Source organism: Triplophysa rosa, linkage group LG22, assembly GCF_024868665.1.
Source record: "Triplophysa rosa linkage group LG22, Trosa_1v2, whole genome shotgun sequence".
In the NCBI taxonomy this organism is placed as follows: Eukaryota; Metazoa; Chordata; class Actinopteri; order Cypriniformes; family Nemacheilidae; genus Triplophysa; species Triplophysa rosa.
In genome coordinates this window covers 5,423,838-5,448,042 of record NC_079911.1, presented here as the reverse complement: position 1 = coordinate 5,448,042, position 24,205 = coordinate 5,423,838, and the positions used below count along the sequence as shown (strand labels likewise).

The 24,205-nt window shown below is 37.3% G+C and overlaps 2 protein-coding genes across 8 annotated transcripts in view; one reads left to right on the top strand and one right to left on the bottom strand.

Moving 5' to 3' along the window:
* LOC130545795 (rab GTPase-activating protein 1) overlaps nucleotides 1–11,500 on the top strand; it is a 95,377-nt gene extending 83,877 nt beyond the window's left edge. For 2 of the 4 annotated variants that reach the window (XM_057320563.1, XM_057320562.1), the window contains 7 exons: nucleotides 443–535; nucleotides 2,558–2,668; nucleotides 2,743–2,847; nucleotides 4,359–4,442; nucleotides 6,702–6,773; nucleotides 7,564–7,761; nucleotides 9,433–11,500. In XM_057320563.1, coding sequence (XP_057176546.1) covers nucleotides 443–535; nucleotides 2,558–2,668; nucleotides 2,743–2,847; nucleotides 4,359–4,442; nucleotides 6,702–6,773; nucleotides 7,564–7,761; nucleotides 9,433–9,555 — 786 coding nt within the window. In that variant the 3' untranslated portion in view covers nucleotides 9,556–11,500. The remainder of the gene's footprint in view (nucleotides 1–442; nucleotides 536–2,557; nucleotides 2,669–2,742; nucleotides 2,848–4,358; nucleotides 4,443–6,701; nucleotides 6,774–7,563; nucleotides 7,762–9,432) is intronic. The other 2 variants (XM_057320564.1, XM_057320565.1) reach the window with 1 other exon arrangement.
* Nucleotides 11,501–18,070: 6,570 nt separating this feature from the next.
* The window catches only part of strbp (spermatid perinuclear RNA binding protein), a 117,344-nt gene continuing 111,209 nt past the window's right edge, over nucleotides 18,071–24,205 (bottom strand). For all 4 annotated transcript variants that reach the window (XM_057320599.1, XM_057320602.1, XM_057320601.1 and 1 more), the window contains exon 19: nucleotides 18,071–24,203. In XM_057320599.1, the coding sequence (XP_057176582.1) occupies nucleotides 24,109–24,203 (95 nt within the window). In that variant the 3' untranslated portion in view covers nucleotides 18,071–24,108. The remainder of the gene's footprint in view (nucleotides 24,204–24,205) is intronic.

Sequence of the window (24,205 nt, the reverse complement as noted above, 5' to 3'; positions counted from 1 at the left end):
TTCTGTATGGAATGATGTTGCGGACAATATTAAAAAGGAATTGCAAACTTCATTTGCAGTTGCGTTTTCTATTTGTTTGTGTAAAATTGTGACATACTTCAAACGCAAATGACGTCACTTCCCCATACAAACACGCCCCATTGCATAAGCCCACCCTCGCCATTGATTGACAGGTTTCTGTACAAGTCAGAGCAAATGCAAAGGGATTTGAGGTTTCATTTGAGTTTTGGCAGGCTTACTACGCGATGCCAGGGTTTACATTTGCGTATGAATTATGTCACAATTTTTACACGAAAAAATAGGAAACGCAATTAGAAATGCAGTTTGCAATTCCATTTTAATATTGTCCACAAAATCATTCCATAGTTCTGGTTGTTTATTATGAACGGTTACATTTTGTAAAAACAATATGTAAAAATGTGTTTGTTTTTGTACGTCACAGATCAGCCAGAAGAAGTTAAAGAAGTATGAGAAGGAATATCACACTATCCGAGAGCAGCAGGAACAGCAGGAGGCGCCGATCGAGAGATACGAGGTAATTTTAACCCTCTTCTGCATGCAGGGATTTACACATCTGCATACACGGCTTTGTGCGTATGAATATTTACATGATCCATTTGGGCACGCGTGCATTTGGGCGTTTACGTCTAATCTACGCTAAGATCTCGCTTTCCCTCGAGTCGGAACCACTTTCGGGTTGAAAAAAAATTCACGTGCATTTCCATTCTGTGCATGCTTCCATTAGCATATGTGCTTTGTGCTTATAATGAGCAGATATATCTGAGAAGAGGTCGGTGCCGGCCTCAGACAGATGAGGAAATGATGGCCAGATGGATTTCTGATAGCAGCAGCTCTGAGCCCAGCTCATGAGGAATTACCAGGATCTTATATGAGCTGTCAGTCATGCGTTGGCATGTCAACCACTGCCATCTATTTTAGAAGTAAAATTACAGTGAATCTAACTTTTTAGCAAGGAAAGCTTTGATTTTTATAAGCAATGCACTGATGTATCATCAAATCTCTATCGCCCGGTTTTTCAAACTATTGGACATCAGCAGATTATTGAAAAACAAATAATGATCAAGGCAGATTGTATTCTGTCAATCAAAAGAAACAGTTTAGATGCAGAACCATTCTAAGTTATTGAGTATCGGTATTGGCACAGAAATTTTGCATCGGTACGTCCCTAATTTTAATACTCATATCCCATTACATGCTAATATATCGGATACATACTATTTAGTTACATGTCTGCATATACCGATAATTGGATGGTTTGTTTTTCCCCATTGTTTAAAAACAATTGATTACACATCTTCATAGAACATAGTAAAATAATTGTGTTCTTTACACTCAAAAACAGTTGTGTTAAAAACAACACGTTTTGTGTTAAGTTAAGGACAACACACAAAAAATCATTTTGTGTTAGTTTCAACTTAACTTGTTGTTGTGTTGTCCCTTTATTTAACTTAACACAAAAACAACACAAACTGTGTTAAAATGACACATAAAGCGTTAAAAACCAATCTAATAATAATTAACACATCCTTTTTGATGGTGTATAACAGGTTTTCCACATTTGGCCAATTCAGCGGTATGGATGTGACATTTTCAGTCAAAACTTGAACTACAAATTCTCAGAGAATGTTTTCATTACCAACATATTGAATCGTGTTTATTTTTACTAAACCCCTAATGATAAAGTCTAAACATCAAAAACAAAAAAGGACGCACGACTTAAGAGACAACATACTTTTTAGGATTTCTATGAATTAAAATGTCCAAACCAGAAGCAATAATACCCAACAAATGGAGAAGGGATGGCTTTTCATAGACTGAATTTTCATGTGCCATTTATGAGGAGTATGGACCGTTACGGATGTGACAAGCCGCTATGCTTTAAAAACACAAAAACTGCTTAAAAACGGACATTTGCATGGAATTGACCATTTGATTTGCATAAAACAAGTGTAAACCGGTGGACAATTAGGATAATAAATGACACATTCTGTACACCTGCACTTGCATTAACAGATACATTTAGGAAATATCACTTTTTGTTTGTTTGTTTAAAGTGTAATAAGCTTAATCATAATACATTTAGCCTAGCAACATAGTTGCTAACTTCAAACTTGATTGAAATCAGTTGTCTCTCATCTGATGTGCAGAGTAGTCGCCTATGTAGAGCATTCCTAGTCTGTTTACTACCTCAGAAAGAAAGCTCACTACAGTAGATTTTGAAACAGAGCAGGTATATTGCATTATTTTAACTCCTTTAGATGTGTCGCTTAAAAGACCTGGCTTATGTTTGTATACTGTGCTTGTATAGTCAAAACAATATCTCCTGTAATTGTCCTGCTACCTTAAAAGCCTGAGAAATTCAAGTCTATTTAATGTGTTTATAACTCTCTGACATACTGTATTTCCCTATAGCTGGTCAATTTTTAATCAGGTCTCTTCTCCAAGGTTCCTCAGATTCCCAGAACAGTTAACCATTATAGAGACTGTCACAAGACACACAAACTTAAACACTCCCCGATCCATGTCTGTTTTGTAGCGAGAGAATCGACGGCTACAGGAAACGAAAATGCGTCTGGAACAGGAAAATGACGACTTGGCACACGAGCTGGTCAGCAGTAAGATCGCACTGAGGAAAGATTTGGACAACGTAAGTTTTGGGGGAGTTTGGGATGTTGTTTCCTGTTGTATGCGAGTATGATAACACTGTCGCTTTATCTTCAGGCGGAGGAGAAAGCTGACGCACTCAACAAAGAGCTTCTTATCACCAAACAGAAGTTTGTGGACTCTGAGGACGAGAAGAGACGGTTGGAGGAAGAGTCGGCACAGGTTGGGCACCTCCACCTCATGGTTCTCACAGATACTAGTACCTACAAAACTCAAAGTTTCTTCATGTTATCGTCCATCTGTGTGGATCGAGCGGCAACCTTCCGGTTTCTCGTGAAACCAACACGGAAGTGACTTAAACTGCAATGCATCAACTGACCACTAGAGACTGGATCCAAAACAAAGCAGAATATCATTGAGCCCAGAAAAACAGGAGAAAAGCAGAAAAAAACACGTTTAGAGCATGGTACAAAAAAATATTTTTTTGTCTATATAGCTAATTTTGCCCTTCATGACAACCGTGAGGGGGTGAATTTTCTATAGCTCAATAGTTTAAATTATATTAAGGGCGTGGCCACTTGAGTGACAGGTGGTTTCAGCAACCAGGCACCTCAGCTCCACCCACTTCCCGCATTTTTGCCTATTTATTATTATTCGGTGTCATGAAAAATTCGGCCCCCGTGTGAATTGCGTCCGCTTAGGACCCAATCTAGTAGGTAGTTGTAATGCCCGATCACAAAGTTGTTATCTCGATATGTTGTTGTATGGCTAACCGAAGCTGCGTTAGCTTCTAGCGAGTTAAATACGCTGGGTAAAATAAAAGCATTAAAACTACATGTTAAAATTTAAGTTTACGAAAAACATATGAGCATATAAGCTTGATGTAACGTAGACACCAGTATTTCTGGGTCAACATCTGCTTAACAAACAAAAAGCATCACTTTTGATATTTTAAAATGACCATAGTTTTATTATAGTAAATAACTAAAACGGTAAGAACGAGATTTGTTTTATTTCACTACCCAAAGCCTCATTTCTGTACTAATATATGAAGAATTTAGCGAAAAAGACAATAATGGCAATTTTAACAAATTTCTAGCGACTTAAATCGTAATGTCATTTTGTAAGAGCTGCAAACAGGCGCTAAAAAGAGTACCCATTAGAAGTTCTTTTAGGCAACAGAATCATGCGGGGCCCTAAAGTGGACCGATTTCGAGAGGGGACTCGATTTGTCATGACACTGAGTATATGTGGCTCCGCCCACATTAGCCTTCAAAATATCTCTTCACAAACCTATAGCTGACGTCACAGACACTACGTTCATGATTTATACAATCCATGGTGTGGATCCTTGTATACTTATCAGTGTAGTCATCTTTGTAGTCATGATTGTTCTTGGTGTGAGCGGGCCTTTAGTCAATGCTAATGTATCTCATGATGGACTTCATGTCCATATATTCTGTATTAATGTCTATTTTTATAGAAGTGATATGAAGGAACAGTCCCCGGGCGAGGGCAGACTGGCATTGTGGTTGGCGTGTGTTTCAGTTGATTGCTGAGGTTCCCCTGAGAGACGGCTCTTATATTAAAAAGCCAATACAGCCTGTAGACACAGTTGTCCTCGGATAGACTGGATAGATGTCTCCTAGAGGGGACGCTTGGGTTAAATATAGGACTGTGATGAGATGGATGAAAGAAGCTCAACCTGCGTCAAAATCTTTGTGTTTTCTCAGCTGAAGGAGATGTGTCGGAGAGAACTAGAGAAATCTGAGTCTGAGATCAAGAAGAACGGCTCCATCATTGGAGAATACAAACAGGTAAACGCGCACACACAGCATTCGATTTTAAAGGAGCGATGTGGAGATTTCAGCGGCATCTAGAGGTGTGGTTGCGAATCGCAACAAATGTCTCACTCCACCCCTCCCTTTCGAAGCACTACGGCGGCTCTCACAGGACAAAGATGACGTCGCGTTTTCACTTTTTTGCCGAAGGAGATAACGTATTTACGAAACGCGCTCTGTAGAGCAGTTTGTCCGTTTAGGGCTACTGTAGAAACAACATGGCGAATTCCATGCAATGTAGATAGAAACTGCTCATTCTAAGGTAAGAAAATTGTTAAAGCTGTTATCTTAGTCCTGTGTGAGCCACCGTAGTGCCTCAAAAGAGAGGGGCGAGGGTTGGAGTGAGCCGTTGGTTGCAATTCGCAACCTCACAGCTAGATGCCGCTAAAATCCATACACTTGACCTTTAAATAAGAGCCAAGAATAAAACACTGTGACTGCAAATTTGAACAACATTAAAAACACTGTTAAATTGACACAAATAAAGTCATTACAAATAGATTACAGTAGTGAATATATCACTCAGTCCTGGTTGAGACAGAAAAATAATTCTAAAAAAATGAATGAGGATTAAAAAACTATACACACACACAAGACTATTTAGCATATTTCAGTAAGATGCGTAAATAAGGGCTGGTCTGAGGTCTGCTTCAGTGGCACGATCGGTGCAGTATGAGAGCGTCTCTGTAAAAATAGTTGAGCGCTCGTCCCTGTGGAGCTCATTTTAATGGGGCCGCTGACAGCGTGAGTGATGGTGGAGCATGATAATGGTGTCCTCTGAGCTCGAGCTCCTCTCTCACACACTCACTCGTGCTCTGTTTTGTGTGAGCCAGACGACACACGAGTGTCTGAGGTCTGCAAGTATCGCAGGTATACGCTGGATGGTTTCCTGGTGTGAACCGAACACGTTCACTCATTAGGAGGAAAGTTTAAAGGGACAGTACAGCTAGTAATACTGTATACAAACCCATATGACTTTGAAACACATGAATAGGGACTGTAAACAGTGTTGAACGCTGTAAATTACATACAGTGTATTGCTCAAACAGTGCAGTTTAGTTAAAGTGGATGCTAGTGTGCTGCTCCCTTCTAAAGCAGCATTATAACAGTCATTGGTACATAGGCCACTCGTGTTTATTTATGATTTTTTTTTCATTTTTAAACGTTTTACAAGCAGAATAAGGAAAAAAAATCATAGACGTTAATGGAGTTTGACATTAGCATGTTGCTAAGAAAAATCACACAATATGCTAATTAGAATGAAATCGTGCCATTTTTTAATCATTTTACATGAGAAAATATCTTGCAATATGATTTAGTTTGGTGTATTATTATGTTTTGCCTACATCCTCCTGTGAGGGACCCCATTCCCAAAATAAGGCATAAAAGGCATATATCTTTTATAAACCGAAATATTTATATTATACATTTAAAATGAGTTCTAATAAAGTAACCTTATTATATATTTGTCATTCTCACTTTTATTTTGAATTGTTAAATGTAGTCATTATTTGTATTCATTTCATTTTAATCTTATTTGCATTGACATAAATCATTTTTAATCAGTTACTTAAATCAAATATAATTTAATGAATATATTAACAACAGTTTTTTGTTCATTTTAATAACTTAAAAATAAAGTCAAATAAATATGATTCTAATATTATGTAGGCAAATTCATTTTGTTTCCCTTTTTTTTCTTGCGACCCCCTGGTGGTATGTAAACACCTGCCATAGAGAACAACTTAAAGTTGTTGAATTTGAAGTGTCACATCTAAGCCCATTCTATCCTACACCGTTTATTGGATGTTTCAGAAAGGCGTCCAATCAGAAATGGATTTGAAGAATTTTCCCCTTAAAAATGAAACAGAAGTTTAATTATAAATACTATGATTAAAATATGGCTACTATAGTGAGAGCAATTTGTGGTTATTATGGTTTACTGTAAATAAAACAATACAAGTTTATATTGACAAATTATAATGACTTTAATGAAACACTATTATAGTCAAACCTTTGTTAATTTCATAAGGGATGTCGGTGACGCGAGTGTTAGTGCACTTACTGTAAGAGGACTGGTGTCACATACAGTGATATCTTGTAACAGGATTGATGGAATGATTGCCGGTTGACCTTCTGTACTCCTTAAGCCTCATTTTCTCCATGTCTCCGTCTTGAACACAAAGCATTCATAGTGTATGGTGTGAGCTTTACACCGGTGTGTCTGTGTCTCAGATCTGCTCTCAGCTCAGCGAGCGGCTGGAGAAACAGCAGACGTTGAACAAAGGAGAACTAGAGAAGATCCGGGTGAGACTCTCGCACGCACAGACTGCATTTATACAAACAGCACGTCACCTTTCGTTAGCAGTTTGTTCAAAACTGGAACTAATTCGAGCCAGTCGATTCACTTTTTTAAAACATTCGTTACATTTGTAACAAATGTAAAGTATTTACCCCAAAATTTGAATAGTTGTATTATTTTCCTTTATGGAACCTACAAGAAGATATTTTTGTGATGTGCACTCTTTTCAATGCGAGTTTATTGAATGAAGCTGCAAAAAGCCAAAATATATCATAAAACTGGTCCTTGCGTCCAGCATATGTTTTTATCTTTTGCTTTTTGGTACCTTCGCTTAAAAAGTTCAAAGAGAGGTACTGATGTCAGATTTGTTCTTGTGAGTTTGACCCTTTCAGTGATTTGGTTAATGCAGAACTAATCCTATTTCTGATCGACATTTCTGCATCTGTGAATTTCCACGTGAAATAGAATAATAAGATGGAAACTGGGACATAATTTCATTCATAAGGTTTTTTAATTACAGTCATTTTGTGCATAATAATTGTACATTTTCTTATATTTGATTTGTTTAAAGAGCATAAAGACAGATCGGGTGAAATCATGATGAAAAATCATAAACGATAAGACCAAGGGCATTTATAAAGATCATTTTTCAGCATAAAAGGCGTGCATGTGTGTGTGTGGTGTAGTGAGGTGTGTAGGTGCGTGGAGGATGATAATGATGAGATAATGACCATCTTGACCATCTCCACAGTGTTTTAAAGCTCAGGTTAACATGTTTGTGTGTGGGTTGTACAGGTGAAGGTGGAGGGCTGTGAGAAATGCAGCGTTCTCTTCAATAAGGAAGGCCGTCTGAAGGTGCTGAGCGCTCATAAGGAGGGCAGCGAGGAGGACACGGATGAAGAGAAGGAGGCGCTGAAGAACCAGCTGAGAGAGATGGAGCTGGAGCTCGCTCAGACCAAACTACAGCTGGTGGAGGCCGAATGCAAGATCCAGGTACCTGAACCCAACCACTTACCAGGAGATTATATATTTACAGAACCCTTTAAAACACTGTTTCTCATGACCTTTAAAATCTTTTCATCTGAAGTTGTGCGTTTAAATGTTTGAAAACATATAATTAGAAAGGAATGATTGTTTAGGTATTTATTAAATGTTAGTATAAAGAACCACTTGACTACTTTGAAGATGCTAAAAAACTAAAAGTTTTGATGTCTTATAGGATGTGTTTTGTAACAAAATAATTCCTGAAGTTACAATTGTGTTATTACATAGTTTGAGACCGTTTTAATATAGAAAAATATACGTTTTTCAAACCTTTTGGGCAGTAGTGTAGTTCTCCACACAAAATAAAACGGGTTTTCCCAAACCGGTTTGAATTTTTATATGAAAACAAAATATATAGTAGAATATCCATGCTGTATATCTTTCTATATAGTACTTAAATCCCTTGTACTTTGCTCTGTATTTTTTTCCTTACTCTGTCATTTGGTAGACACTTTGTATCCAATGTATTAAGAATGTATTACAAAGTCACTTACAGTCCAAATGAGCAACATCACAAGTGATTTGTCAGAGCTACAGTATCTGTAGTATCACACTGGATCATTCCAAGATGAAGTTATGAAGGTATGAGAGAGCCGGAGCAGTGTGAATATATAGTGTGGAAGTGTTTTATGTTTGTGGATCTGTTAAAGGGATAGTTCGCCCAAAAATGAAAATTCTGTCATCATTTATTCAGCCTCATGATTACGTTTTTAAATGCCTTTGTTCGGATGAACACAGAGAAAGATATTTAGGAGAATGTTAGCCATTTTCAATTCTGTGACATCATTGACTGCCATAGTAGGACAAAAATAAATGGTAGTCAAAGGTGCCCTAAACTGTGTGTTTTCCTAAATTCTTCAAAATATCTCACTTTGTGTTCAACAGAACAAAAAAGGATTCAATATTTTTTTCCTACTATGGCAGTGGATGTCACAGAACTGAAAATTGCTAACATTCTTCCAAATATCTTTCTCTGTGTTTAACAGAACAAAGAGATTTAAACAAGTTTGAAACGACCTGAGGGCGAGTAAATGATGACAGTTTTCATTTTTGGGCGAACTAGCCCTTTAAGTACTTGTGGAAGAGATGCGTCTTCTGCTGTTTCTTAAATGCTCTCAGCAGATCAGCAGTGACAGTGACGGCTTTTAAAAGACTTTCAATGTCCCAAACCCTTCCTGACTCCTACCTTGCTCACAATTACAATTTAATCTTAGCTGGCAAAAGTCATTGAATGCCATCTGCAAAAAGCAATAAAAATATTTTGATACAATATTTTATAAAATACAAGATAAGATTCTCCAAAATAAAAAATGAGCATTTTGCTGAAAACAACGTTAATTTGCATACTAAATTATGACACTTTGGAAAACTGTGTGGTCAGTAATATAAAAATGTAATGGTCAGTAAAAGATGTTTAACCTTGATATGGTACAGGATTTTGATAGTTAACCTGAGGTCATGAAATAAATTAATATTTGAAGTGTTTTACATTCTTTATTTGACTAATATACGTTTTCTCACCATCAAGCCTTCGATCAAGACACTTAACCCCAGTGCGATTGCCCGCGTTATAAACCCGTTGAAAGAGTAATCAAGTAGTAAATGCTTTTCTTTCCTCAGGACCTGGAGCATCATCTCGGTCTGGCTCTGAACGAAGTCCAAGCAGCCAAAAAGACGTGGTTCAACCGGACGTTAAGCTCCATCAAGACTGTCACAGGAGCTCAAGGCAAAGAGGGCGTCTAAGAGGACCACATTCAGAGAAAAAACACTCCTCACTTCTTCGGTCTCCGCATCTAAAGTCCAGTGCTCTTACCCTCAAGCTGGAACAGAGTGAACAGCATGTTCTCTTCCGTTTTTCCTTTTGTATAAAAAAAAACTTTCTTTAGGGTACCAACTGCCCTGACTGAAACACATGTATTTACTGAAAGAAACAAGACTTTAATGCTAGTCTTTCTACTACTGATATTAAACAAAGGACTGGGTGGGTTATAGCTGACTGAACTGTCTTCTGGGGAATATTAACGTTTAAACCACTGTCCTACTCAAGATTTCCTTGCACAAACACTGAGTCGGATTCAACGTAAGGTACAAGTGCTGCCTGATAAAATCCTTTCTGTTCAACTGTAGCTTTTATGTAACGCAGGTCTGCTTTTTGTGCGAGGTGAAGGCAAACGTACTGAAGTGTGTGTGCATGTGTATGACTGAAGCATTCTACTTTTCTTGTACAAAGCGTGTTTATTGGCTAATATCATGGTTACCGAGGAAGACTAGAAATGGGAAGTAGACAGGTAGCACACTGTACATAGATTGTACAGTGAACTTTCATGTTCCTCCTCTGACCACAAGCTGGCGCCTTTCTGCTATGAACAAAAGTTAATGGCGTGTGTATGAGTATGGAACAGTGGGATATAGAAATTGTGTAACTTAAAGATTGTGAACGGTCCTCTACTGGTAACTTTGCATCATGGGTAACAGGAAAGGCTCTCTAAAGCACTTAAGCATCGAGCACACGCTCTGATCAGCAAGCACACGGAGAAGAAAAGCTCAACTTTGGACAGTCACTGTGTGCACGTATAGGTGTGTGTGTGTGTGCGAAACGTGTGTGTGTGTGTGCGCGCGTGTATAGAATAATATTCTGCGGGGAAGGTGTTTGCACCTTACAGACATATTTATATTAATATCTGGCTTGCTAGAGTTCTTGTTTTTGTTAAAATGGGCCCTGTGCACTGGGTTGTAAATAAGCGTATGTTTTGTTTTTGGATTCATTTTATATTTTAACTACCTGGTAACTGTACTAATGTTGCCTAGTTGTACTGTGCTACGAGATGACTCATTTTGCTTTTGTCTAAAATTTCAAACTGCTGTCTCATTATTACATGCCAAATGTACTTTTAGCAAGCATTACATTTGTGTGACCATTGTAATAGTGTAGGTTACATTGTGTACTTCCATGAATTTCAATATAAACATCTGAACGTGTGTCGTGGTCTTGTGTCTGTTATTGTATATGTACATACATAAATGTGAATAGTGTTTATGCAACTACGGGCACTTTTAAGTCCCAGCGGTGAAATTTGTCATATGACGCTTATAGTCACATTACACACCTTGACAAGTGATTTAATATAAAATTATGAATCTTGATCTCTGGTCACAATGTTAAAATACTTCAAATAAGTTCATTGAATTACAATTTGACCTTATTTCAAAAGGAATTGTTTAAATTACAGCATCTTACATTTTTTGTATTATTTACTGATCATTGTTGTGATTTTTTCAAGTAAATGTGCCTGTCCCACACATTTGAGTCCTTATCGCGACAATGAAAAACGGCGTTTATTATGACATTTTATCAAAGACAAAAGTCTAGTTTCTATAGAAAAAGAAATGACCACATGAGCACATTGCTGACAGATTGGGCCACCTCACTCACAAGATCTCCAAATATAAGGTAAATCTCATCTTATTTATTGTGTGTCCTTACCATACGGCTTAGTTATTCTGTACTTTGAACTACATATTAAAATAAATGTATATTACTGTATATTAAGATGCTAAGAGCCAAAACTAATGTAGTAGACCTTGCTAGCTGCAATATTAGCAAAAATGTCATTTCCACAACATGTCTTTACTGCAGCACATTTTCAATGTTTACTGTATATTATTACAAATTACAAATATTAAAATCTTAATGACTCCATGCAATTTTGTGGACCGTTTTATATGTATTACAGACTCTGATGATTAAAATTATAATTCACGGGTTGATTTTTTTTCTTTTTGAGAGTCAAAAGTCCTCGTAGTTTTAGGAACACCCATGTACGTTCACACGCGTACACATTTTTTTTTTAATGTAAAAAGATTAATAATGAGTAAATGCAGAGAAGTTAATTCATGCATTCATGACATCAAGACTAGACTACTGTAATGCACTGTTAGGTGGTTGCCCTGCAGGCTTATTACAAAAACTCCAATTGGTCCAAAACGCGGCAGCTCGAGTTCTTACACGTACAAAAAAGTATGAACATATTAGCCCGGTTCTGTCAACCTTGCACTGGTTACCTATAAAGCATCGCGTTAACTTTAAAATCTTGCTTATTACCTATAAAGCCCTACATGGTTTAGCTCCTCAGTACTTGAATGAACTCCTTTTGTATTACAGTCCTTCACGTGCATTACGCTCTCAGGCGTCCTGTCAGTTGGTAATACCTAGAATTTCAAAATCAAGTGCAGGTGGTAGATCCTTTTCCTATCTAGCGCCTAAACTTTGGAATAGTCTTCCCTGCACTGTCCGGGAGGCAGACACACTCTGTCAGTTTAAATCTAGACTAAAGACGCATCTTTTTAATCTTGCATACACTACTCTTCCATAATATAAATCTTCAGAGGGTTTAGGCTGCATTAGTTAGATCAACCGGAACCAAAAACACAACTGATGTACTTGTTGCATCAAAGAGTACAGAACAGTACTCTACTCTCAGCCAGTCTTGTCTCATTGTTCCAAGGTTACCACAGCGAGCAGGATGCAGTTCATGGCCTGACCTGATGGTAGAGCGGAGAATGGGAAGTGGGGACCTGACAAGAGCTGAGATGATAGAGCTGGATAAAGAAGGACGCGGTCTCTTGACATGTCTTCACCACAAAATTTCAAATGCTATTAGATTATTAATGATAATCTTAAACTATAATTTATTTTATTATTAAGTTTATTTATTTTATTTAGCCTTGTTGTGCAAGCTCTCTGGAGCTTGTGCAGAGGCAGCAGCTTTTGCCAGAGGGGAACTGGAATCCCCTGGTTGGGCCTGGGTTCTCCTGAGGTTTTTTTTCTCGATTAGAGTTTTGGGTTCCTCGCCACCGTTTGCATACTGTTTTTGCACTATCTGCCTGACCGGGGGGGCTGCTTTAGAATTTTAAAGTTTTACTTAATTAATATTGCATATAGGAATTTATAGTCTGTTATATTTGACCTGTGCTTCTCTCTCCTTTATCTTAAATGTGTGCTCTCACTGAGTGTGTGTGTGTGTGTGCGTACTTGTCTGTGTACGTACGTGTGTGTGTTGTGTGCGTGTGTGTGTGTGTGCGCATCCGTGTGTGTGTGTCTCTATGTCTATGTGTGTTAGTACATGTGCATATTGTGTGTGTGGAGTGTTTTGTATGTGGGTATGTCTGTCTTCTGTGTTTTCAACCTTTTCTTGTTTCTGCAGGTACAACTTTAATTATTTTGCTTATAGTCAATATGTCTCATGTACAGCTGCTTTGTAACAATGAAAATTGTAAAAGCGCTATATAAATAAAGTTGAGTTGAGTTAAATTCTGTTAAAATGACATTTCATTTTATCATTTTAATAGGGTTTAATTGCATCTATACCAGCATTTGAAATGTATACAAACATTATAGACAGCATAACCAGGCGAATGATTGTATTTGTATTTTACTGTCTTTAGTAACATTTTAACATATTTTAACTATTTTACGAGTTGGCTAATTCGTATGTATTTGTACGATGTGAACTGTACAAAAAGGCACACTTATGAGAAAATACCAATTTTCAATACCAAAGCCCCTCCCCTAAACCTAACATCATATTAAAACCTACAAATAAGATTGTACGAATTCATACGAATTAGCCACCTCATAAAATAGTTACAAATTCCTGTGAGATTGTGTTGGCATACAAACATAACATACATAAAACCAATTACTTCGTGTTAGCTTAGATTTGGAGCTTCAATGTGCACAAATGTTGACTTGCCACGTATGAAGAAATGCTGTCATTGCCAAAAACACCACTATAGCTATTTAAAGATTTTAAATTGTGTAGTTTCTGTGCCTCCAAATATAATTGCTAATATATGTCTTAAAAGGGGATAGTTTGCCCAAAAATAAAAAATTTGTATCATTTATTCACCTTAATGTTGTTCAAAACCTGTGTATGTGACTTTCATCTGTGGAACACAAAAGAAGAATGGTTTTGTCTATATACACTGGGAGTCTATTCAAAATATCTTCTGTGTTCTACAGAAGAACGTCAAACAGGTTTGACGTGACATGAAGTATTTTGATTTTGGGTGAACTGTCCCTTCAAAAAATGTAAATAATCTCTGCATTTATGAGGTCTTTGAAGGTTAAATCAGTGGAAAAATGGAGAAAAAATCTGCATGAACCTGAACCTCTTACCTCAACCTGGAGTCCCAATGACGTCACCCTTAATATTTCTCATTAATTCATCAAATGACTTTGACAGCCAAACCAGTCACGTGACAAGTAAACAAGGTCAATAATCACAGTCAGAAGTAAAACAGTTATCCTAAAGCAAGACCCTTAATATAATTATGCTTGTGTACACACGATACCTTAACTCTTTAAATAGCACCGTGGGATGAGATGTTGAGAGTTTGGGAATCCTGTTACACACAGTAACCTGTCATCAGTGCAGATCCAAACATAAATGCTGATGAAACCAAACCCCACAGCTCACTCATACCTTTCTAGCCTCCGGATACACTGGCAGAGAACAGGTGGAATGTTAAAAGCATTCAGTCTTACAGTCACATATAGATACCCCAGCTCAACTCCAGATCCCAGGTTTCGCTGACACAGGCCTGAGGTCTTGTGCTTCCTCAGTCATCTAAAATAGCTTCCAATGAATAACCAGAACAGTTGCAAAAAACTCTTAATGGTTTTCCCAGATGAGAGGTGTCCAATAAACAGCTGGGATCCTTTACATTTTGGCAGTAAAGCAGTTCACTGCTCAAGAATATTTCATCTTACCTCACGGCTCAAAGCTTGTTAACGGCCTATAGGAGGGCAGTCGTGTGGGCACTTAGGCTGCGTTCACACCGACAGTCCAAATCCTATTTTTGTGCACGTATAAATAGAAGCTGGTTATATTTAGAAAGTGTGAACAGCAGAAAATAAATAATTGTATAAATTATAAATAAAAAATGATAAATGACAAGAAATCAAAGATTTACAGATCTGTCTCAAGCTACATTCATATAAGGTTTAAAAACAATTCAAACGAGTCGAGGCAAACAAAACCACGCCATATTTTTTAATATAACAGTAGCGATACACAGTGTAGATAAGATAGTCTACAAATACTGTATATAAATAATGACATTTGTACTGACAGTGTGAATGCAGTCGTGTGTCCTGTTGTTTACTCTAGCTGCCATTCGTTTAAAAGGCAAGAATTGAATTCTAGGCCACAGTAGCAGCAAGTAGTAGATGGTTAATCCTGCCGTTGACGCCAAGTGTAACTGGACTCCTGTCGTTTCATCACAGCAAGTCATAGAACACCAACATTACCCAGAATGTTCTTTCCAAACTGACCCCGTCCAAGTGTGATACAGATTAGGGGCTCAACCCTTTGAACCACATCATAAGACCACACATGTATCATTTGGACATCTTAAACTAAACTGTAGCTGACAGCACTCATTTGCCTAGCAGGTTCTGTCTGCTAGTTTGTTCTGGAGTGTCGTGACTCAATGCCAACGGCCTTTTCATATTGTTGTAAGGTGCCAGTTACTCTCGTAATTCTCATGAACCCAAAGCCACTGGTTTACAGTTAGCAGTCATCGCAGTCGTAAAATATCAATGTCATCTAATCTCATGGTGTTTCACACACTCCTGTCTAACTGGTGTTTCATTTACGAGATGGTTTGCTCATTGCAGGGATGACGTTTAAAACCTACAGCTTGCTACAAGACATAACCATGTTATTTTTTGTGGAATTTTTGACTACTGTGCTTCTAGTCTAGATGAGTCATTTATAAGACTGGTCTTCCACAGGAATGTAGCTACAATTTCGAAATTTGTTCAAACAAAAAAAATCACACACAAAAAGTGAATTATTTTGCCGGCTTTACACATACTCCATCTGCAGTGCATATTTGTTTCTGCACGTAAGGTTAGAACAGTGGTGCCACTAGTGGTACTAGAAGAGACCCCGGTGGTACGTGACACGACAGAAAAACTCGTATATTAATTTACATTTCGTGTTTTAAATACAATCTCAAATGTTTAATACATGGTCGATAAATACGGAATACATCTCAGCCTATGTGCAATTTGAATATACTTGTATGAATTATTGTTTATTTATCATTGGTGGATGTAACTCAGGCGCGTGACGGGCAGCTCAAACACAGAGAGGGAGCAGACAGGCGCTTGTGAGTCTCTCTCTCTCTTCCGATGAGCTGCGTGCACATTAAGTTTCTTATGCATTTCTGCACTTGAACCACTGTTTAAAGCTGTTGTTAATGTTGTAAAGCGCTAATTCAACACACGTCTGCATCTACTCGAGGTTAAATCAAAGCGCCGCATTGTCAAGAGCCTCTGCAGTAAAGTGTAAGTTTGTTATATACAGCTGTTCTCTTGATATTTAAGTAAACTTAGATTTATTTATCTAATGTGTTAAATATTCTTTTTAAAAAAGTTTGTAGTCTTTCTGCAAGTCCCCACAAAGTTAATAAATCCCCTTTACAGGTCATTTACAGAGCCCTGTTTACTGTGCACTACAGAAAGTGTTTTGTGTCCATTACTGCTGACTAACTTGAAAAACATGGAAAAAACATGTTCTTTAGTTTGAAAACAGCTGGTAAATAAAAAGTGTTTGTACTATTAATAATCCATTAGAATTGGAGGACGAGGTGTAAAGAGAAAGATTCACAACTCTACTATTAATTTAAGTGTTTATTCATGTGATTTTCTATGGCGGTCATTAGGTGGTACCTGGAACAACTCATTTTATTAAAGGTGGTACTTGATCTGAAAAGTTCATACAGATGCTGTGCGGTTGGTCCACTGCAGGATCGGTGAAGTGCAGTGATGAGTCTATTTTTGCTGTACCTCACACACTAAATTCATAATGACAACAAAAGTTTTGTGGTCAAAATGAACATGGATTGACAGGAAAATGTAGTAATTTCACCATTAAATGCATATAATTGAAGTAAAATTGAAGTCATCTTATTATTTTAATCCCACAATAAAGAACTAAAAAAAGCAAACCTAGTTTCAAAAATAACCCCACAAAAAACATTTGCATCACCGCATACACACTACAAAAGTAGAAGTATGTGTGAAACAGGAGTTAGTCTCGACCTTTGCGCGCTCATCAATCCTGCACAGATCGTTTGCTTACTTGTTTTTTCAGTCTTACATTCAGCAATATTTTGACAGGTTGAGCATTATGTTGTATCTCAAAAACCAATTAAAAAAATGTTTCTACAACTGTTCTAGTGTTTTGGCATGTATTTTCTCTACAATTGCTTGTAAGGAGAACCGGGAAAGCATGCCCACCTGAAGAGTTGTCAGCTAGATGAAAAAAGTTTCAAATTCATTGCATTTTCTACATCTACAACTACAGTTGCACTTAAAGGGACAGTTCACCTAAAAATGAAAATTTGGTCAACATTTACTCGCCATTTTAATTTCTTTGTTTTGCTGAACACAAAAGAAGATATTAGGAAGAATGTCAGTAACCCAAACAGATCTCATTCCGCCATAGTAGGGAAAATAAATACTATGGGGGTCAATAGGGGTTGAGATCTGTTTGGTTACTGACATTCACCATACTGACATCACATGGCACCATACATATTACAGCTTGGGTATATCTATGCTATTTTTAATGTCCTATGTTTAGTTTTTTATTGTGCCTATTTATTACATGTCTTTTTTTGTCTTATAGTATGTTGTAAAGCACTTTGGTCAACTTCGGTTGTTTTTAAACCATGCTATATAAATAAAGGTGTATTGTATTGTATTTTATTCTTCAAAATATCTTTTTTTGAGTTTAGCAGAACAAAGAAATGTATACAGGTTTAGAACAACTTGATGGTGAGTAAATGTTGACCAAATTTTCATTTTTGGCTGAACTGTCCTTTTAAAGTGATAGTTCTCCCAAAATGAAAATTCTATCATTTACTCGCCCTCTCATCATTTCAAACATGTCTGACTTTTTTTCTTCTGCCGAACACAAAAGAAGATATTTTGAAGCATGTTAGTAACCGAACAACAGCGGTACCCATTGACTTGCATTGGTGTTGTGTCTCTACAATAAAAGTAATGGGTACCAACATGAGAGGTAAATGATGACAGAATGTAAATGTTTGGGTGAACTATCCCTTTAAATGCGTCGCACTACTATCACTACAAGCGTACACACTAAAAGCATGTTGTGATGGAGTGTGTACTTGGTCTAAACACAAAAGGATCGACACAGAGGAAAAACACACCACACGTCAGTTTCATATTCTTTATAGATATAGATTTATTTTTTTAAAAAGGTTTACACTTTATAGAGATTCAGCACTTTATTTCGAAAGCATAAATTGTGGCAATAAAATGACAGACAAACCACTATAATGTCATCATTTGATACCACGGCTAGCAAACATCTACTGCTGTCATGTTCAAGCACTGCTTGCTTACAGAAATTGTGCACAATCACCAATTCACATTATATTATTATACTCGATAATATCTCAAATCTAGATAGTTCTGTTTTGTTTGTTTATATAATTTGTCAAAATACATAAAAGTTGTGAAATTGATAAATAAGAATCCCGTGGACTGCTTTCACCTGCAGTCCGACTCGAGAGGAGTATTTACAGAATCGTGGCAGAGCACGCAAGCAGGGAATTCCCATGAGAGGTATAAATAAAACACACGGCCAGAAGAACCCCACTCCAAAAAATAAAGAAAGATCAATTATGAATCAGTTACAGCAGCTTTTCTATGATACTACATTCAACTACAGAATACATTCCAAACCTAAAAATGGCTCTACTGCTGGTTCAGTCTATGGGAACGTAAAGATCCCAGCTTACGCATGAACCAGATCAAATGACGTCTGTGCCCATCTGCCCCGGCTATATGTGGGAGAAGCTTGGAGACGTGGAAAAAAAAACATTTGCTTCAGCAATTTATTTCGCAAAGCTTGTTTAGGCTCAAACTGGATCTTTATTTTTGCAAGCTCGCATACTGGATTAGCAGCCTTTTCTGATTCTAGTCCCACACACAAGTCCCTTTCCTTCATAACAAGGTCAACTTTACTTTTGAAATATTGTACAAGCCTGCTGCATTGAGGGCCAATGTGACAAAACTAGTTTATGTTTGTCAAGGAATTATGAATGATTCTGTCCTTCAACTTGTAAAAATGAAAGCCCCCAATTAACTACAGAAAACACAAAATGATAAGACATTTTCTATCTCTGGGCTGATTTAGAAATACAAATTCTTTATCATTTACTTGGGGGCAAATCATACTTTGACTTTTGTCTCTTACATAAAACTTGATTATTTTTGATAAAAAATAAATTTGATAAATAGTCGAATCTTGGCTCATAAAATGAAAGTGGACGGAGACCTGGCACAGCAGTGTTGCTGACGCCTTTGATTCCCTTGTAAGGAAGAGTAAAGGATGACAAATATTTCATTTTAGGCCGAACTATCCCTAGTTTAACATGTTAAACTTTGCACTTCATGTGCGTATGGCATTACATCAAACAAAATGCCATTTAAGACACTTTCTGGTTGTCAGACAGTGAAACATGTTGATAGCTGACATGCTGAACCATCTTGTCAGACACCCACAACAATCTGATTTGCCCCCCAAAAAATATGGCTCACCGAAGTTTAAAAACCATCATTTGTTTTGCTGATATTTGGTTTGGTATTTTTTTATTGATGTAATGAAATCACACATTAAAGGAATAGTGCACCCTCAAAATGAAAATTCTGTCATTACTTACACGCCGTCTTGTCATTTCAAACCTGTATGACTTTCTTCTTTCTGCAAAACACAAAAGAAGATATTTCAAAAAACGTAGTTAACAAACAACCGTTGGTCCCCATTGACTTGGTTTTCTGTCCATTCAATAGAAGTCAAGGAGCCAACGGTTTTTGGTTACCAACATTTTTTTTATATATATAATCATTTGTGTTTTGCAGAAAAAAGAAAATCGTACGTTAAAATGACAACCGGGTGGGTAAATGATGACAGAATTTTCATTTTGAAAGTGAACTATTCCATTAAGTGTAACTTAGGAGTCAAAAACCTTGTGTGGGCTACTATTTCAAAATGATGCTTATTTCTTTGGAATATCAAAATATTATTAATCCAACATTAATAATCCTAAATATGATAACCGGACAATGGTGCACAATTTAAACGCTCAGACAAAGTAGTCGTATCATTCAAAACTGCCTAAAGTTCCTCCCGACACAATAGAGGCCGAGTACAGAACTTGCAGAAGCACCATTAGCGTAAAAACTAAAGCACCATTGTGCCAACCGCTACACCACGGCACTCCTATTCTTATTTCAGATCAAAATGATGCAGACATCATTGACCAGTTGGTGACTTGGAATGGCCCGTCTACTGTATCTGCGACTTATGACGGCACCTACCAAATCATTTGCACCAAGCTTATTTCATTTTAATCCTATTGGATCGCAAACCCCTCAGGCTCTTTTATTGCAATTTCATTTCAGACGTCATCTTCAGACTTGAGACGCAGCTGTATATATGCGTTCCCACCACCCCCCACCACCGATATTCCAAACACAAGCTGATGAGCTCCGCTCGACTTAAACTCAACTAAAACATGATTCCTCACAACATATTTATGAAGACCATCTGCCTGCCAACACCACCTGGGGAGGCAGGCTGGCACTTCGGAGAATATTTGATTGCTTCTAAAGCATCGCAGCAAAACAACACGGCTACTTCGCATGCTTATAGAGACAGACTACTATTTATGGCTTAGTTTTGTATTTTTAGATGAATGAAATGTCCCTGTCCCTTGTTGACAACAATCTGATACATTGCTTTGAAATATTTGACAGAAATTTGTGAGTGTGAGAACGCATGTATTGTATTTATAAGACACTATGTAAGGCTATGCGTTACGGTAATTTGACAAAGTGATGCTTTTTGGTACTTCATAAATCTAAGTATAACAATCTTAACCTTAATAAAGTCACTGTGATTACTAAACATATTATTTTTGATGTTCTCTTATACAAGACATCAGCGTTCAATAAAAAGTTATTAATAATGAATAGTTATCAACAGTATGTATTTTATTAGCTTCAGGCTGTTTATTTACGCCAAGCAACGTGGTGCGTTATTCCACAATGTACGTTTTCAGCATTTGAATGGCTTTAAAAGACGGCTCATCCGTTTAGAACTATAGCCTACATTTTACTGAACATTTAATACATTTGACGAAATAACTATATGGAAGACTATGACATGATTTTTATTTGAAGCATTCTCTGCTACACTTTATAAACCCTCTATTTTACTCCCTATCGCTTTTTTATCGTTATGCGGTGCATTGACTTGCCTTCCACTCCCAATTTTAATTCATTTGAAAGCGCTTATGTGACGCAAGATCTCGGAAAGGGGCTTGTGTGTTTGACAACCATTCATAAAGCTTAAAAAGACAAACCTCTGTCTTAAATTCGCTATCTATTGCATTTCCACACAAAACTTACCCATACAAGACTTACCATCTCTAACTCAAAAATGACCCAAGTCTCGTCTGGTTGGGAAGGGCAAAAACTCATTTCTTTTGTAAAGAAAATTTAAAGAAACAAAGGAAGAAAAAATCACGTTATGACAAACAAGGATATTGAAGCTTGCAAGAGGCATGTTGTTCTATTGCTGTTACTCACCGATACTGTACTATTACTACTAAACTAGTACTATTCCGTAATATTTCTTTGATTATATCCCATCTTTTCCTATTTTAGAAGCTACCATACTTCACATTCAAACACAACGGCTAACATATTACTAAATACACTGGGAGACTATCGTACTGTATATAAGGGGACGGGTTTAATATACTGTATATCTATTTATGTGAGCTGGGTGTTGAAGTTGGTCAGATGCATTTCTTTGAATGAAATCCAAAATTGTTGGTCTAAGATTATTATTCAGAAATTGCGGTTACAAAACTATTTTGACATACAAACATCAATAGAATACCAGTGAACGAATTTCTCGTACACGTGTGAAATAACAAGAAGGAAATACTGTATCTAAAATAAATTTCATTACTTATAGAGAAGCATTCAGACTATTGTTTGACATTCAGAAGGATGGTTCATGATGGCCGGTACTGTGCTCTGTGGTTGATATCTGGGAGTATTTTGATAGTTTTTAATTAGTTAGCCTAAAGTTGCGCTACAACACACCTGCTGAAGAAAAACGCAGAGATAAGAAGCAACCTTGTGCTGCTGCACCAAACACAAGGCATGTTTCACACCACAGGCTGCAGAAAGTGGTAGATGCAACACATGGCATTGAAATTGTTCACACTGAAAGTGTTCCTGCTGCATGACAGCCTCTACACAGAACAACAGTGTTGGTCATTCTAGACTGGTAACAGTTTGTAATTGTGCTCTACTGTTCCTTACTGTTTTTAGGACAGTTGGCCTACTGGTGGAAAAGCATCTATTGTGACTTATGGGTAACTACTGTATGAGGGGTTAACTGTAACATTGACCTTCTACGTAGTATATACAGGGTTGAAAGAGTTTTACTTGAGGTCTTTTTCTCTGTGTTTGGTGGTAGGAAAGTACATTTATTCATTTTTTATTATTATTGGGTTACGCCAACAAATCCAACATTATTTTTATTTCCGACGTGTTGCCTAAAACATTAGCACCATTCACGTCAGCAATTCCTAGCAATTTTTTTCTAGTCTTGAGAACTTTTTTCAAACAGCGGGATTAGTTTCAAGTGTACAATGATAATAACATGAAAACAATCACAATCAAAACGGTGTAAAAAAAGTGGGCCACAGAAAACTTCTGAAGAGCATCCCGTTAAAATACAAATAGTAGGATAACTGCACTGCAAATTCTCCACAACTGCAGCTATAAAATATTTCAATTTAGTCAAATTTACCAACACAATCTCACTGAAATTCAGAACTATTTTATGAGGTGTTTCGAATCCCACGTTTTGTACGATTCACATCGTACGGAGTCATGCAAAATACCCACTCCGTAAAACAGTTACGAATTCCTGTGAGACCAGGTTGAAATGACCAAACGATAGATTTCCAGTGCAGTTTCAACGTGTTTTCTGTTGCATTCAGTACGCCACACACAGCAAAAATAAAGCTCAGTGCCTAAATGTTTCTTGCAGCTAGGTTTCTGCTAAGCAGCGCTGTAACGTCGCAACCTGTTAATACAGGCACCACAATAATAAAAATAATACATAGTTTACGCATGCGGTGTGAAACAGGCCCGTGTATGCATGAAAGAATGCACGAAGAATCGAATGGACGGCCACCTTGCTGCATAAAGGAAAGTTACCTGTGCTTTGCGAGGAAAAGTGAGTGACTGGGTCACGCTAGCTGCCCGTCAGACCTGCTCGCACAAACGTGTTAGTGATGGTGTGTATGAGTATGCACCTCAGTCAGATGTGCTTTAGAAAGACCTGCATGTATGCCTGTCATAAACAGGTGGCCATATGTTTGGAGGACGACCTCTCAACCCAACCAGAACTGCAGACTTTGGTCGACTGAGCATGAATGCATACATACACACACACGCTCGCACAGATCTAGTGAAAAGACACGATCAAGCTGCTGAAGGTGCAACAAAGGAAGCATTACTAATCTACTGCAGGTAGATTAAGAAAAGGGCTTTCATATTGCATGTTCACAAGGTTAAATTGCTTAGCATATATGTACTGTATCTACTGTATATATAAAATTGGAAGAAAGCTATATCCTAGTTTGTTTACATATCACTTTACAAATCTAAAATCATGAATACCAAGAATATGTATATGTATATGTATATATATATACTGTATATAAATATACATAAGTACATAGGTATATCTACACATATATATTTATAGTGCCACAGACCATACATATATATGCATATTTGTGTATATTTATAATATAGCCACACATACACATGTGGTAAATATACAATGATAATGCCTATATTGCAATGCCAAGTCAAGAGTAACTCAACTGAACATTCACATCATCTCAAGTAAGCTTAAAGCCCAAAGAAGTTCAAGTGTATTGCTATATACGGAGGAAACGAGGTCCCCAGCCGGTTTTCGGGACGAGCAAGTCAAATGGAATATTGCTTTTGTAAGATTGGTGCATTTTTGGATCCATAGATAGGGTATGGATGGGTTTGGGTGGAGTGTATGAAGTTTGGGCCATTTCTGTGCAGTGGAGACAGCCTGGTCAAGCCTGGAGTGGTACGACACTTTAAAGCCACACAACCTGATGGTTCTAGAAGTCAGAGAAGAGATCTTGAGGACCCAAGTGAATAAAAAAAGGAGCGATGGTCCGAGGCTGGTAAAAGGGATTGTCAATGAAAAGACCACCT